The sequence below is a fragment of the Typha latifolia genome, chromosome 4, assembly GCF_019914945.1.
Source record: "Typha latifolia isolate L0001 chromosome 4, TyphaL0001v2, whole genome shotgun sequence".
In the NCBI taxonomy this organism is placed as follows: domain Eukaryota; kingdom Viridiplantae; phylum Streptophyta; class Magnoliopsida; order Poales; family Typhaceae; genus Typha; species Typha latifolia.
The window spans coordinates 12,819,654-12,834,842 of record NC_133089.1 but is presented as its reverse complement, the minus strand read 5'-3'; the positions used below and the strand labels follow the sequence as shown (position 1 = coordinate 12,834,842).

Here is a 15,189-nt window from a genome sequence, read left to right as displayed (position 1 = left end):
AAAAATATAATGTAAGGGTCTAACGATAAATATTCATATGACAGAGTGCAGACTCAGTAATAATATATATCTAATACCTTTAATAATTTCATATGCACATAAGTTATCATTTGCCCATATTTTATCCACTGCTAGCTTATTTGCTCATAAGTCCTCTCAACTATGTGAGCTGGAGGACATTCACGAGATGATCGATGTTCTTATATACTGTTAATTTGAGATCTTAACAACAATTAGCACAAATTTTTCAATCCTAGTTTATGCAAATCAAGGGCATTATAAAAAAAAAATTAGGGCCAGGCTTTTTCCCTTTTTTAATCATAATTATAGTGGATATGTACTTCTATATATAAAACGTGTGTGCATATTTTAATCCTATCAATAGCCATCAAGGATTAGGACCAAGTCCTTATTTATGCACAAAATCACTTTTATATTAAAAAAAGTTTAATTACATAATTCAACTGGTGTAATGTGACACAAGTTTATACATTTGGGGGTGAACATGTAATCAAAATATAAAAATATAATTAGCTACTCTGCTAAATTTAGTAATACTAACTACCTAAATCACAATATATATCCCTAATAAAACGCTGAACAATGCAATGTTTCACTCCATGATAGGTGTGAGTAATTATTTACTATGGGAAAATTATAGTGGAATTAGATTTGTCTAAGATTATTATTATTATTATTATTTTTGACTTGGCTCTTTACACTATGGAATATACATCATTGATCATCGCTAATCTAATAGATTAAGATTTTTGGGTCAATTAATTACCCGACGACTATGGGAATATACATCATTGATCATCACTAATCTGCCAAATTTACATCCTTTCACTGTTGATTCTGGTACACAGTAAGATTAGATTTAGGTTAAACAACTCTTTCAAAGATCACCTTGGAGATGGTTGCTACTGTTGAGAGTAGCAGTTGGTTACATCCTTTCACTGCCGATTCTGGTACACAGTAAGATTAGATTTAGTAACAACTCTTTCAAAGATCACCTTGGAGATATGGTTGCGACTGTTGAGAGTAGCCGTTGGTTACATCCTTTCACTGCTGATTCTGGTACACAGTAAGATTAAATTTAGGTTAAACAACTCTTTCGAAGATCACCTTGGAGATATGGTTGTTGAGAGTAGCAGTTGGGCAATGAGCAAGGTAGTAAAAGCTCTTCACAACATTGAGAAATGTTTGCTTGGTCTTGCTGCTGAGGCTGGTGGAATGCTTGAGGATGGTGTGGACTAGAGCTTGCATCTCTGACTCCACTTCCTTGTCCAACTTCTTGGTGATTGTTTGGTTCTCTATTGTTCCCTGGGCAATGGAGTAATACTCTATTATGATTTATGAGATCCCACAATCTAGTGAAAAAAATAAAAAATCCTGAGAAAATTGCAAAAGGAGTACAACTTCTTGGTGATTGTTTGGTTCTCTATTGTTTCCTGGGCAATGGAGTACAACTCTATTATGATTTATGAGATCCCACAATCTAGTGAAAAAAATAAAAAATAAAAATCCTGAGAAAATTGCAAAAGGATATCCCTTTATTTATATTAACTTAGAAAGAATCGATCATGGCTTGACATAGACTCTCCTTGTCAGCCATTAGGACCACTAGGGGTCTGCTAAGTAGTCACAAGTGATGGCCGAGTCAGACACCTCTAGATCCACATTGGAAGCATCACATAAAGTTTTAAATCTTTTCTGGCATCTACTCCTCCTCCACAAAAGCATCATATTAAGTTGAAAGAAAGCCTTTTGTTTTGGTGCATCCACTCACTACTTGTAAAGCTCCAATGGGTGTATCATGCAGAAAACTCAGTCATCAAATTGTACGTGTTAGACAACCTTGTACGTCTTTTAGTGGTAAATCCACTTCGGGAGGATTGCCAATTTAATTTGTCCATATCTTCTCTATCGTCCTTCTACTTAATGAGTAATGGATAATTAAGATAACTATGGGGAATTGCATAATAATAAAGTGGTTACCTGAGTAAGCTTCATCCTAAGCTGCAGCCGGTGAAAAATAGAAGATGCAAGCCTGGCAAGCCGCGAGTACTCGGAATCCTCCGTCTTGAGCTCACCGGAACCATACCGCTGGCCGCAGACCTCCACGGTCCGGATCAAAAGCAACCCAGTCTCCTCCCTCCCGGACTCAATCCCGAGACAGAAGTGGGCCCCACTCTCCTCCTCCTTTCTCCACGTCAGCAACCACTCCTCCCACTGGCAGATGAAATAGAGAAATAAATATTAATTAGACATAAATCTTGATTAGTGAGATTTGAGTGTGAGATAAAGAGATCTTACGGATCGTCGTAGGTGGCGCCGCTGCATGTGTGCCCCTCCACGTGCAGCCATGTCAGCAGCCTCATAATCTAGGCGGTCGACCAGTTGACGTAAGATCTCTACCAATCCTCTAGATCTCCTCTCTCCCGACCTACAATTGAACTCCATGTCATCATCTCCTCATCAAGCAAACACAACACATTTTCTCTTATACTAAAATGCACGGCCCACCTGATCCGGTCGTTATTACAGTTGACATGATCGTCATCGGCGTCATCAAGGAAACGGCGAAGGAAGGCACGCCTCATCTCCGTCGTGCAAGTCTTGCTTCTGAAGTATGCGGAGATAGCATCGGCGAGCACTGCCGTCCTCACCCACCCTAGTCTCTCCGCCGCCCGATCCGGCTCAAAGATGCAGGCCGTGGCTAGGAAGCAGGCCCTCAGCACGCTCCTCCAGCTCACACCATATGATATCAGACCACTCTCCTCATACCACCTGAGATCACATTATTAGTAGTATTCTATTAATATTTGTAACTATCAGGGACCGACTCAGCTTAATCTGATATGAGCCCAAGCCGCATACGAGCCTATTTTCAAGCTTCAGCTTTGGCTTAATCGAATGATTATAAAATAAGAATATTATATATATTAAATTAGCTTATTGAGTGGTGTCACTTGAGCCACTCGTCTATTTTGACAACCCTACTGTGACCTCTAAACAATTGTCTGTTTTTATATGTGCCCCCATCATCTTCTTTTCTTTAGTACACAATGACCTCCATAAATTATAGTAAATCTTTCAAATCCTTACATTGTTAAATAATTATTCTATTCTCAACTTTGCACTTTTTTCTCTTTAAAATAAGGGTAAAGTGATACCTAGAGGATCTAAAATTGATCATATTACACTCATAATTTATTTATTTTAACGAGAAAAATCTAGCAGATGACTAAATGAAAGAACATTCAAGAGGTTTTGCATATGGAAACGAGCAACAATACATAAGATCTAGGTATAATTCTCTCTAGGTTATTGGAATGGGAAAAGGTATAAAAGAAGAAAGAGGAACTCACTTGTGTAGGCTGAGCCACTCGAGCTGGTGGAGAGATTGCAATTGGTTGAAGTCAGCCTTGGCGAGCTCTAAGTAGAGATCGTTATTCACGAGCGGCATCCTGTCATATCATATTTCATACACATGTGTGAGGTCCTTCCTATATTGTTATCTACTCAAATGAAAACAGTATGGCTGACAAAAGAAATGGAGGATGCTAAAATTGCCTTCATATTTCTCCCCAAATTTATACCAAGTGATTTATCCTCCTCCTCCCAAATTCTATCCCTGTATCCCCTATATAGAGTATAAGTGATATTGGTTCATAATTCAAGATATCTAGATATATAAATTTATATAAGAAATCAAATGGGTATTGCCAACAATTTATTTCTTTTAGTTTTGCTTCCCAAAAGAATTACGCTCATTTAACCTGTAGAGAGTCTTCCCTATCCAGACGTCGTCTCCTCCACCGTAGTGCTCGATGTAAATCCTCGACTCCACACGTGGGAGGCTCGCGTACCAAGGGAAATCCAATGCATATTCCACCTGTATTTTGTATTCCATGATGAATATTATATATATATATATATATAAGTTGACTAGCATATATTTACATACCTCACCGGGCAAGTCTTTGGTGATGATCCACTTATCCCGGAGCTGCTTGCAAGCTTGCTTTTGTCGAAGGAAAGTATAGGAAAAGCTCTTGGCTCGCTCTAAGATCTCCTCCCCGGGGAATAGCACTTGAGAGGCTCTATTCAAGTTGTACATGCCTGTCACAGCTTGGTTGGATTGCCCGATGAAGCAGAAGAACATACCATCCTTCTCGAATCGCCTCAATACATCTATGCGATAATTGTTAGAATAATTTTCCCACCATAATAAACATTAAAATATCATGAGTTGCCCACACTATTATATTATTCAAATTTAAAAGCAAGATACACTTTTCAATTTATTCTATCTTCTCCAACCTAATATTACAAGCATTAAACCTTAATTAATATCTTGAAGGATACTTCTAATATTATAAGTATTTATATAAGCTCATACTATTTTTTTCTTTCTATCTAATATGGGACTAAACCTTCACATGTGATATTACAAGCAACTTATTCTATCTTCTCCAACCTAATATTACAAGCATTAAACCTTAATTAATATCTTGAAGGATACTTTTGATATTATAAGTATCTATATAAGCTCTTACTATTTTTTCCTTTCCATCCAATATGGGACTAAACCCTCACATGTGATAGTCATTAATCTCTCACCGTTACTATGACTCTTTTAGAAGAACGCACATATCTATTATAGCCATCAAATTGCTAAGAAGACAAGGGAATCATAGTCCAAGTGAAATAGCGTTTAACACAAATTTTTAGAACCTAACTCAACCTAAAAGCTTAGGCTATTAGGTGAAAACCCAAGAATCTATATAAATCCTTTTACTTTTTTTTCTCTCTTTCAATGTGAAACTATGCTATCACATTTAAACTCAACATATTTAACTATTACGATGTACCTACTTTTAAATATGTCATCACGAAAGAGAAATTTTTAGTCATCTTAAAAATTTGGATAGAAGTTTCATATTTACTTAAACAAGAAGATTATAAATATCATAGATGTATTATGGTAATTTATAGTTACTCTATTAGTTTGGAATAGAAAAGTTGAACTATTTCACATTAATATAAATAGAAATGATTGAAAATTATATCAATTCTCTTTTTTATTATTTATAAATATAGCTCTCTATTTACTAAACAATATCAAATCAATTGTACCAATTTATTGATAGATATAGGTTAGCATGACTATCTTGTTCTTAATTATAGAATTAAATTAAGCCTCCAAAACAGCTAGGAGACAAATTAAAATATTGATTTCCAACAAAATATGATTAAATCAAGACTCTAAAATACTAAAACAAACATTGAATCTCATAAAATCAACAAATCCAAAACTATTGTTATATAATCTCAAAAGGTGTATTAGAGTAAGGGGATATGTATAATTTTGTCAAAGGAAGAAAGGTCAATAAAAAAGTATTGGTCTTTACATGCCTTTATTTGTTCCTAAAGTTATTTGGGAAGATTTGTTCATGGACTTTGTTGTGTTGGGTCTCCTCGTACACAAAGAAGGGTAGATTTGGTCTTTGTAGTTGTTGACAAATTCTCCACGATGACACATTTTATATCATGTTGGAAGACATCCGATGAATTTCACATTGCATGACTGTTCCAAGATAATGTTCTTTTACATGAAATACCACAATTGATTATGATTCAAACTTTTTACGTCATTTTTGGCTTACCTTATGGCATATGCTTGACACTTCATTAAATTTCAACAGCACAACACATTCACAAACGAATGGTGAGATGAAAGTGGTGATGGAACATTTAGTCATTTTATTCATTGTATCGATAGAGAAAACACAAAGCATTAGGATCATGCCTTGGTTAAGATAGAGTTTGCTCACAACAATGTTGTTAATAGCAAAACCCGACAAGTTGCCTTTCTCCATTGTCTATTAATTAAAAGGCACCAAAGCATGTTTGATCTAGCACGTCTACCAAGAGCTCTAGGAAATGGTAGATAAGGCAATGGTACATAAGCACAGGAGACATAGGGAGTTCCGAGAAGTGGACATGCCGATGATTTTTCTTCACAAGGAAAGGTTTTTAGTGGGGACACATGTAATTGATCTACCGGATGACATGAGAATTTCAATGACGTTTAATATTGTTATATTCATGAGTATCATGACCCTCAATAGTATCTAAGTGTCTGATATCCTAACAAATCAAATTTTAGGTATCAGACCCTTGTGTTATTATTGATTCAATATTTCTAACCTTACAAGTTTGTTAGTTTTGGTTTATTCTGAGTTTATCTAGAATATAGGTATCGGACCCTTGTGGTATTATTGATTCAATATTTCTAAAAAAAAATCTCTCTTTATAGTTACAAAAGGATTTTTGAGCTATTATTTTTAGAGTATTTTAATCTCTAGTCATCCCCTCTTGCTACCTGCCGCGTTAGTATTCTTGTTAGCTACATTTGCATTATAGGGCTTGTATAGTGCTTTGAATTTATGTAAAAGCTAAATAGTTAATTGCTATTGCTTGTTAAGCAATAGCTATCTCACTTGATCTTAAAGAAATACAAGTTCTTAATAACTAAAAATAAAAGCTACGGTCAAATTGCAATTGTTAGTCAACTATTAATTGTGACATTAAAAGACTTAATTACCCATGAAAATATAGTCTGATTTAAAGATGTGAGGGATGGTTAGGTATATATATGTATAATGGGGATAACTTTAAGCAAAAAAAAGAAAAGAATAAAATGCTCACCAGGAGAGACATCGTATCCATGTAAACGGAGGAGACGAAATCCCATGGCAGTGTCATCCACGTCGTGAACTCTTGAATTCCTGGCCCAGCATATCCCTTCTTCTGTCCAGTATCTATAATTTAGAATATTAACTACTAATTAATTGACACTAATCAACTTAATTAGATATGATCTCCCCTCTTATATTGATTTAGCTAAAAGTGTTTAGACTTCAATACCTGTACACATAATTAAGGCAACCTTTGATCTCACTCTCAAAGTAGCGAGAGATACCAAGACGCTCCATTCGATCAACCACCCACAAGTGCTCGAATAAGTCAACGGGGTAGACATTAGGCACTGCATTGCAAATTATATATTATATTCATTAATTAGATAATAATCAGTTTACTCAAATGCTTAAGTTGTTAACAGATATTCAACTCTCTTGTATTGATCTAAGGTATATTGGTCACCCCTTTACTCTTCAAGAATAAATTAGTCTCTTTACACCTTTTCTCTCTTATGTGGTCCATAAGTCAAGTTGATTATTTAGTTTTAGAACATAAAAATCACATATATATGTATAATTTCTTTTCCCTTATGTGATTTTTATGGAATATCAATAAAACAGTCATTAAAAAGTTCTGAAACTAAATTAATTGATTAGTTAAGAAATATATGTAAAATATTAATTTTATCCTTAATAGATCTAGCAATAGAATTTTGTTTGAGAAATTTATTAATATGTGTCGAATGATTGCTCTAAACTATTAAGTAACAAATCCATATACACCGCGCACATGGGTAATAGGATTTGCATCTTATAAAATATAAAATAAGAATTAAATATTATACTAGATAATTAATTGACTTAAAAAGTTAAAAGTTTAAGCTATTAGGTAACTGGCGGCATAAGTCAGGTGTGTATTTAGAAAAATAATACATTTAACACTAGTGTCATCATCAATGGATTTAATGGTTTTTACCTCCTCCATCGAATTTTTCTACAATATTCTGAAGGTACTTAAGGCACTTGTGATCACCAGTTTGCATGAAAGAATAGGCCGTGGCAGAAGGTGAGAAGAGGAAAGAGCCATCAGGGCATTGGAGCTTAAGAAGCCTGCCCCAATCCAAATCAGGCATCCCCTCCAAGCTATGGAGCAGTGATGTTGGTACTTCATGCATCACTTCTTTTGTAATCCTATCCCAAATGCATGACATACACAAAAATAGTAAGTAGTATTTGAGATAATCCCCATGGGAAATTGTGGCCATAAGGTTGATACCTCTTTAGCTTTAGGTCTCTCTTGACATATATGTCATCCAAGGCAGGGTCATTATAAGGCAACTCTAACCCAAGGTCTTTAGCCATCTCTATCAGTGAAGGGAAGGCAATTTCAAAACCGATAGGCATGAACTCTTCCTCCTCCTCAGCCAACCTCCATATATTCTTGCAGATGAACTTAATTCCTGATAAGAAATAACCACTGAACCTAATAAGAGAGCAAGAGTAGTTATTTGTCCATAACTAGTGAACGTACCTTTGTCGCATATTTCAGGATGCAAACCCCATGACTTGAGAGCGATCACACACCCGAGAGTGTTGATCATCCGATCATGGGCGGAGAAGATGGCGTCGCCCCACGAGCCGTCGAGGAGTTGGTTTCCGACGATCCATCGAATGCAAGAAGGGAATTGAGGGCCGCCATCTCCATTGGAGTCGCGTACTAATGCGACCCATGCAGTGTCGTACGCCGAACTGCTTATTTCCCCATCTCCTATCGAACCCAACATTGCTTTGACTTCATCTATCCTATGCCACAACCCCAATCCCCGGACCTTCAATCCAGTATGCTTCCGTTAGTTTCAACAGGAATCGATTTGTTTCAAAGAAATTTGGGCCAAACAAAGAAGAAAAGATTACCTCGAGTAGACTAGTTTCTTCCGACCTTTGGACTGGTGAGTCTTTCTTACCAACTAATCCGGCGCCGCTATATTCTGCGCATGTATACGATGCATTAAACTATATGATTGAGCACGTAATGCCAAGTAATGAATGCTAATTCAAACATGTAAAGTATGGTGGACCCCAACTTGGGCTTGGGAACAGGGGGGGGGGTCACCCAGTTTGGTACTCGTAGGAGATCGGTCCGAGTTGACTCGACTGGACTCGACTCGAGTCAATGATGCCAAGTAAAGAAAGGCAAAGAGCATAAATGCCAGCAATGGATAGATTGATACCCTGGGTTCTGGAGTTGGATAATGCATGCCACCTCCACTTGGGAACGCACACGCCTTTGGTCCTCCTGAATGCTCCACCATTACAATAACCTAGAAAAATTACAAACAACACATCGTGATGGATTCTTAATCCTAGTCATTTCAGAAGGAAGAAGAATAAGAACGTTATTCAGACATTAGGAACAGGAACTGGGGAGAGAGAGAGAGAGAGAATTGCCTGAGAAGCGACAAGGAGAAAGCTGCGAGGTGAGAAGGAACACCTGGGGGTGAAGAAGCAAAGAGCCCATTTTGTTACTACGTGCTGTGGGCTTGTAACGCGTAGCAGTGGAATTGCTCTTATAGAGGTAACCGCTTGAAGAGATTCCAAGGATGGGTTTCTGTACAAGATTCGCACCCTCACCCCCCTTAATTCGTACCTGCTTGTCTTTCTAGAAAGTTGATCGATGCTTTCCTTATTTTTTTTTCACTTTCTATTTCTCTCTTTCCTTTTGTTCTTTTCTTGGTTTTATCGGATTCGAGCTCATGGGGACGGCCTTTCTATATCCGGAAGGGAAGAGGTGTGAGAGTGACGGCTATATATTTTTTTGGATTTTGAAGACGGTGTGTTTGTGGGGGTGGGGGACGATGAGGTGGTGTGCCTGCCATCTTTGATTCACTAAAAGGGGCATGATGAGGTGCTGTTGATGGTGGATTTTGGCATTTTGAGCTCATTCCTCTCTCTCTCTCTCTCTCCAGGTGCCGAGATATTGCAACAGTTCTGCAACGGGTTCCAGAGCATCTCAGTCGCTTGGACTGCATTGAATGGTTAGTGGTGTCAAATTAGTTGTCGGAGAGAGATGATAAGAAAATTTCAATATATATATATATATATACTAAATACTAAATAAAAGAAATAAGTAAAGTATATCATCGCTTCCCACTTTGGAATAAAAGGACCAGTGTCAAATGAACATCAAAAGAAAAAGAAAATTACTAAAAAGTAAAGAAGAAATAATAGCTAATTATATGAACAAACGATACCAGAATAAGTTCATACTCCAAATAGAACACACACAAAATAAAGATGAGATGTTTAGCATTAACTACCAAGATCGCCAGTAGGAAGAGAAGAAGCACAGCCATCGATCTCCCTTTGCAAGAAGAAGAAGAAGAAGAAGAAGAAGAAGAAGATCCCTTTCTCCTAATCAAACGCATAGAACAAATTGCACAAAAGAAATAGGAAAAGAAGAAGAAAACTCGTAGTAATGACTTCATTTTGAAGTGGGAAAGCTCGCTCTTCGAAGAGGGAAACCAAATGGGGGAGTGGGATTTGGGCTTTAAATGGGAAGGGGAGAGCTGGTTGCAGCACTTGGGAGCAACCAAGGGAGAGGACTATCTACCCCTGTGTTTTTTATTTTGGAGACGGGAGAGTGGGTTTCGGGAAGTGCGATGGGGGAAGGGAGCCCAAGTCCCACCGGACGCGAATTACGAGGAGGCTATGGCCCAGACATGACGTGGCATGTACATGCGAGAGAGTAACGGTCATATCTTCGAACGAAAGGTCTCGTCTTTTGTAAATGTACCCAATAAAAAAAGCCGTTGATGTATTCGTTTGGTTGTTTGATAAGAGAGGTTTTACTTATTAAATTTAATAAATAATTTAATAAATAATTAAATAATTAAATAATTTATTCGTTTGGTTGTTTGACAATATAAATAATTAAATAAAAATAGAGAATGATTATTAAATTAAATATTATATTTTTAGACTATTTTGTAGAAAATAAAAAATCTTTATATTTTACTTATTTTAAGATTGAGCTCTTGAAATATATATAAGAAGGAAGAAGTGGTAATTAAATTGCCTTTACGTGTCTAATTCCTAATTCTTTCTCAAAAAAAAAATTAAAATTAAAAAGAGAAGACGTTTGAATTAGCTTGGTACGTACTATAAATGACTGTTTATCATTAACTAATACAAGGTTTGCCATCACTAATTAATTTATTATTCCCCCCGTTTAATCCCAATTTAGTGGGTCAATTAGCAACTGATAGAGGAAACATCACGAAAAACTTAGTTAGCTATCTTCAACAATAATCGTACAAAAATAAGGTGGCATTATTATTTAATGTACCTTATATTGTACTTGGTACATTTAACTATGTCATTGTTCAATAAAAAAAATTGTTGATATTATTGGTCCAAGCTTCACCCATCACTTATTTTTTGCAATTAAACTAAAATAGCCTTACTGATAATGACTTGATCACAGAATACACTGAAAGAATTTTATGGATCAGAATATTGGGGAAATATTGAGGTGGAGAGGAAAAAAACTTATGGAAGCTTGTTTTGAGATAGTAATTTCTTCATATATGATGGATGGAGATAGACTTGTGAAAGTTATATATCTCAGGATACATTGCTTTCACTGTCAAGTTCCTAAAGACAGTACTTTGAAATAACTTGGGAGTCAATTACCAGCCTCAAATATCAGTAATAAATAGTGAAATTAATAATCATGATAGCAAAAGTCAAGATAAGAAACCTTATAATCTTCTAAATTTTTTTTTTTAATTTTGCATTTTCATTAAAATTTGTTGATACTCATGAAGTAGTTCATTCATAGGTTTATCATCTACTATGATGAACCTAAGAAATGTAGAGGTATTAAATTTATTAACTCCCATGTCATCTGGGCCATATTCAATTTAAAGGGTTTCCTACAACTCTTTAGCATTCTCAAATTCATTGTAGACATTATATAAAGAGTCATTTAAGGCACTAAGAATTCTACCCTTATATTGGTAGTCTAATTCTTCGATGTCCGATCTCTTTTTCTCTTTGAGTTTGTTCTTTAGTTTGGGAAGAAGTAGATGATGGGGTTGGCTTTTCTACGACGGACCAAAGTCCCAAAGAGGTGAGCTAAAATTTCATTTGTCTTTGTCACCTCTTAAATCTATTTCCATCAAACTTGTTTGGTTTAAGTCCATTATGTTTAATAATTTTAGAGTCAAAGAACTTAAATTTTGTTTATGTGATCATACATTTAACATGTATAAATAAGCATATAAAATAAATAATAAACATTTTGCAATAACTTCATATTGTATAGTTTAATGAATAAATCTAAATATTCTGACTCTATATAACTTAGCAATTATGTCAATAATTGATTATGGTGTCAATTTATGTATATATTTATGTGGTAAAGTAAACAGCAATAAAAGCTAATGTTTAAAAAAAATCTTACTAAATAGCTGTTACAATATTATATTAGTAATAAAAGCAGCGGTTACAACTATTATTAATAGAATTCGAATTAAAGATGATTTTAAGATGGAAAAACTAATTTTTTTAAATAGAAAAAATAAATTTCTAATGAGACTAGAAGTATGGACAAAACCCCACAGTAGATAATTAACACAAAAACTAGTACCACTTTCTTTAGATTGTTATAAATTTAATTTAATTCATTTTATAATTAAATTTGAAGTAAGTTTTTTTAATAAAAACTGAAAAAAATTAAAATATCATAAAGAACAAATATTTAAAAGAACCTGACTTGTGAGGCACGCTAAAACGTAACTGCTCTAAAAAAAATTGCGCCCTCTGTCAAAGAATTTCTTGCCTATCTTTTCTCAAGGTATAACTTAGAATAATGTTCCTACGTCGTCGATTTGTATAGTCCTTCGACATTTCTCTTTGAAAGCTGTGCTCCTCTGATTTGATCAAAATATTTTTAAGAGAAAAAATTAAGAGAGAGGAGTAGCCAAAGCTTTGTATTTGATTCATAGGTATTTGAGGGTTTTAAATTCTCCAAAATATTTTATAACCCCCCAAAAATAAATCAGCCCATTAACTATCTAAAATTGCTGTTGTTATAATCGTCGCAAAACTTTTGAAATTCTTATAACGTTTGAATTTTAAAATCCTTTAATTATTAATTTCAAATTAATTTAAATTCTAAAATTAATAACAATCCTATCCCAAATGCATGACATACATGAAAGTAATAAGTAGTATTTGAGATAATCCATCTCTATCGGTAAAGGGAATGCAATTTCAAAACCAATAGGCATGAACTCTTCCTCCTCCTCCTCAGCCAACCTCCATATATTCTTACAGATGAAATAAAAAGAGATAACCATTGAACCTAAATAAGAGAGCAGAGTAGTTAAGTGAACATACCTTTGTCGCATATTCCAGGATGCAAACCCTACGACTTGAGAGCGATCACACACCCGAGAGTGTTGATCCTCCGATCATGGCCGGAGAAGATGGCGTCGCCCCACGAGCCGTCGAGGAGTTGGTTTTCCGACGATCCACCGAGTGCAAGAAGAAGGGAATTAAGGGCCGCCATCTCCATCGGAGTCGTGGCAAGTAGTGAGTGCTAATTTAGACATGCAAAGATGGTGGACCCCAAGTTGGGTATGGGAATAGTGGGATGGGGGGTTTCACCCAGTTTGGCACTCCTAGTGAAGAAAGATGCCAAGTGATGGATAGATTGATACCCTACCCTGAGTTCTGGACTTAAATAATGCATGCCACCTCCACTTGGGGAAGGCACACGCCTTTGGTTCCCCTGAATGCTCCACCATTACAGTAACCTAGAAAAATTCTTAATCCTACTCGTTTCAGAAAATTCTTAGTATGGAAAATATCAAAGTAATTGTGCAAAAATACATATGCTGCAAATATATTTCATCGTAACTAGCGTTCATCGGAAAGCAGAGTAACTATTTACTGAGTCTACTTTTTTTCTAAGAAGAAATAATTAATTAAATGATGCGAATACAAAAAGGTCCAAAAACAAGATCAACATTGGGAAAAGGTCATTCTGGAGAAGTATACAAAACCTTAGGTTTAGTAGACCGTGGTTTTGTTCTAACGTATTGGTGAAGTGCACGAAGTCTGTTTGTATCCAAACGTGATGGCCGGTGGGCCGTTTCAGGAATAACAGTGTTTTTAAAAGATCCGTTTGACTTTGGCGGTGAAAGTTCCTGTTTAAATAGAGAATCAAGTTTAGGGGCAATTTTATAAAATTTCTATCCACAAGCATTGCATTATATTACATATCTATGGTAATCTACTAACCAGGCTTCTTTTCTCAAGATTGGGCCCTCCTATCAGTAATGTCATGGGTTGACATATGCCCGATCAGACCTAAATCAAACTTACATCAGACTTGGGTCTAAATATCCCTTGAATTTTGATTTCTTGCTTACCACTACATTGACATACATATGATGCCAAAGAAGACAAGAGAAGAGATGAGATATATATTAATGCAATCGGAGGCCATTTTATTTATATATCAACCTCTTCTCATCCAATCCAATCTAATCAATAGGTATCCCTTTGCCAGGGAGCCCAACTCCAGTTACTCCACTAGCAAAGTGTAAGGCATCTTAACCGGCCCGTTCCTATTCTTGAGACTCCCATCCTTATGCCTCTCAACGTTTGTCTTGAACTTTTCCAACGCCTTCTGGTCCGCAGTCCACTCCGGGCTATCCCTCCGCCCGAGGTAGACCTCGTCAGAGGGGGATGAGATCTCGATCAGCGACACGCCGACGATGGTCTGCAGTTGGCTGGTGATGCGGGATGGGAACACCTTGTCCGGACTCTTCTCCAGCTCAGCGTAGTCGGCCGTGCCGGGCTCCGGCATGAAGCGTCGGATTATGGTGGGGTGGTTGGGGAGGTAGCCGGGCCGAAGTTGATGTCGGCGTGGAGGGCGGAGGCGACCCAGATGATGGTGTTGCATGCCGTGGGTGAGCTCCGAGACGGTCTGCATCTTGGTCCACCATGGCTCGTCCTTCATGTCGCCGTGCCCGACCTCGCGAACTTCCTTCCAACCACGCCTGGAGCTCACGTCGGCCTCGACGGCGGCGTCGCCGTCGGTACATACACTGGTTTGCTTACTTAACCGGACCATGTTCATTAATTAGCTCGTATTAGTCTAATATTTCCTATTGCCGATTCAAGATAAATCTAGATCCCTTATAAGCATATATATATATATATATAGTAACTATATTGTAACTTTAATCTATATAATTAAAATAAATTTAAAAAACTAATATTAGGAGGACAATGTAGGCTAAAGATTTCGTTCTTTTATAATAGAAACTATAATTAATAGAAGGGTAGAAGTCTAGAAGACCAATTTGAGGCTCCTCGTTGGACTTGGGCCAAAAGTTTTAAAGATTTTGCAACTAGGGGGGGACCCAAAAACATGAAAGATATGCTTGCCGGAGGCGGCCTA

The 15,189-nt window shown here is 36.5% G+C and overlaps 2 protein-coding genes across 4 annotated transcripts; both read right to left on the bottom strand.

Moving 5' to 3' along the window:
* Positions 1-738: 738 nt before the first annotated feature.
* On the bottom strand, positions 739-10,316 carry LOC140785574 (ent-copalyl diphosphate synthase 1, chloroplastic-like). Of its 3 annotated transcripts, XM_073133474.1 has the most exons (17): positions 10,031-10,316; positions 9,162-9,736; positions 8,945-9,034; positions 8,628-8,701; positions 8,245-8,542; positions 7,990-8,173; positions 7,690-7,904; positions 6,940-7,060; positions 6,721-6,833; positions 3,974-4,200; positions 3,786-3,901; positions 3,375-3,473; positions 2,530-2,793; positions 2,320-2,449; positions 2,002-2,235; positions 1,129-1,326; positions 739-968 (listed from the first exon to the last, which is right to left on the bottom strand). In XM_073133474.1, exons 2-17 carry the CDS (start codon positions 9,229-9,231, stop codon positions 957-959), a joined length of 2,445 nt encoding a protein of 814 aa, XP_072989575.1. In that variant the 5' UTR covers positions 9,232-9,736; positions 10,031-10,316; the 3' UTR covers positions 739-956. The 3 variants fall into 3 exon arrangements, with proteins under 3 accessions (XP_072989575.1, XP_072989574.1, XP_072989576.1); XM_073133473.1 differs by having other exon boundaries at positions 739-1,326; XM_073133475.1 differs by lacking the exons at positions 8,628-8,701; positions 8,945-9,034; positions 9,162-9,736; positions 10,031-10,316 and having other exon boundaries at positions 739-1,326; positions 7,990-8,196; positions 8,245-8,388.
* A 3,991-nt stretch (positions 10,317-14,307) lies between these two features.
* Positions 14,308-14,859, bottom strand: LOC140785990 (linoleate 9S-lipoxygenase 1-like). The gene has a single exon (XM_073134150.1). The coding sequence runs from the start codon at positions 14,857-14,859 to the stop codon at positions 14,308-14,310; it is 552 nt and encodes a 183-aa protein (XP_072990251.1).
* Positions 14,860-15,189: the final 330 nt, after the last annotated feature.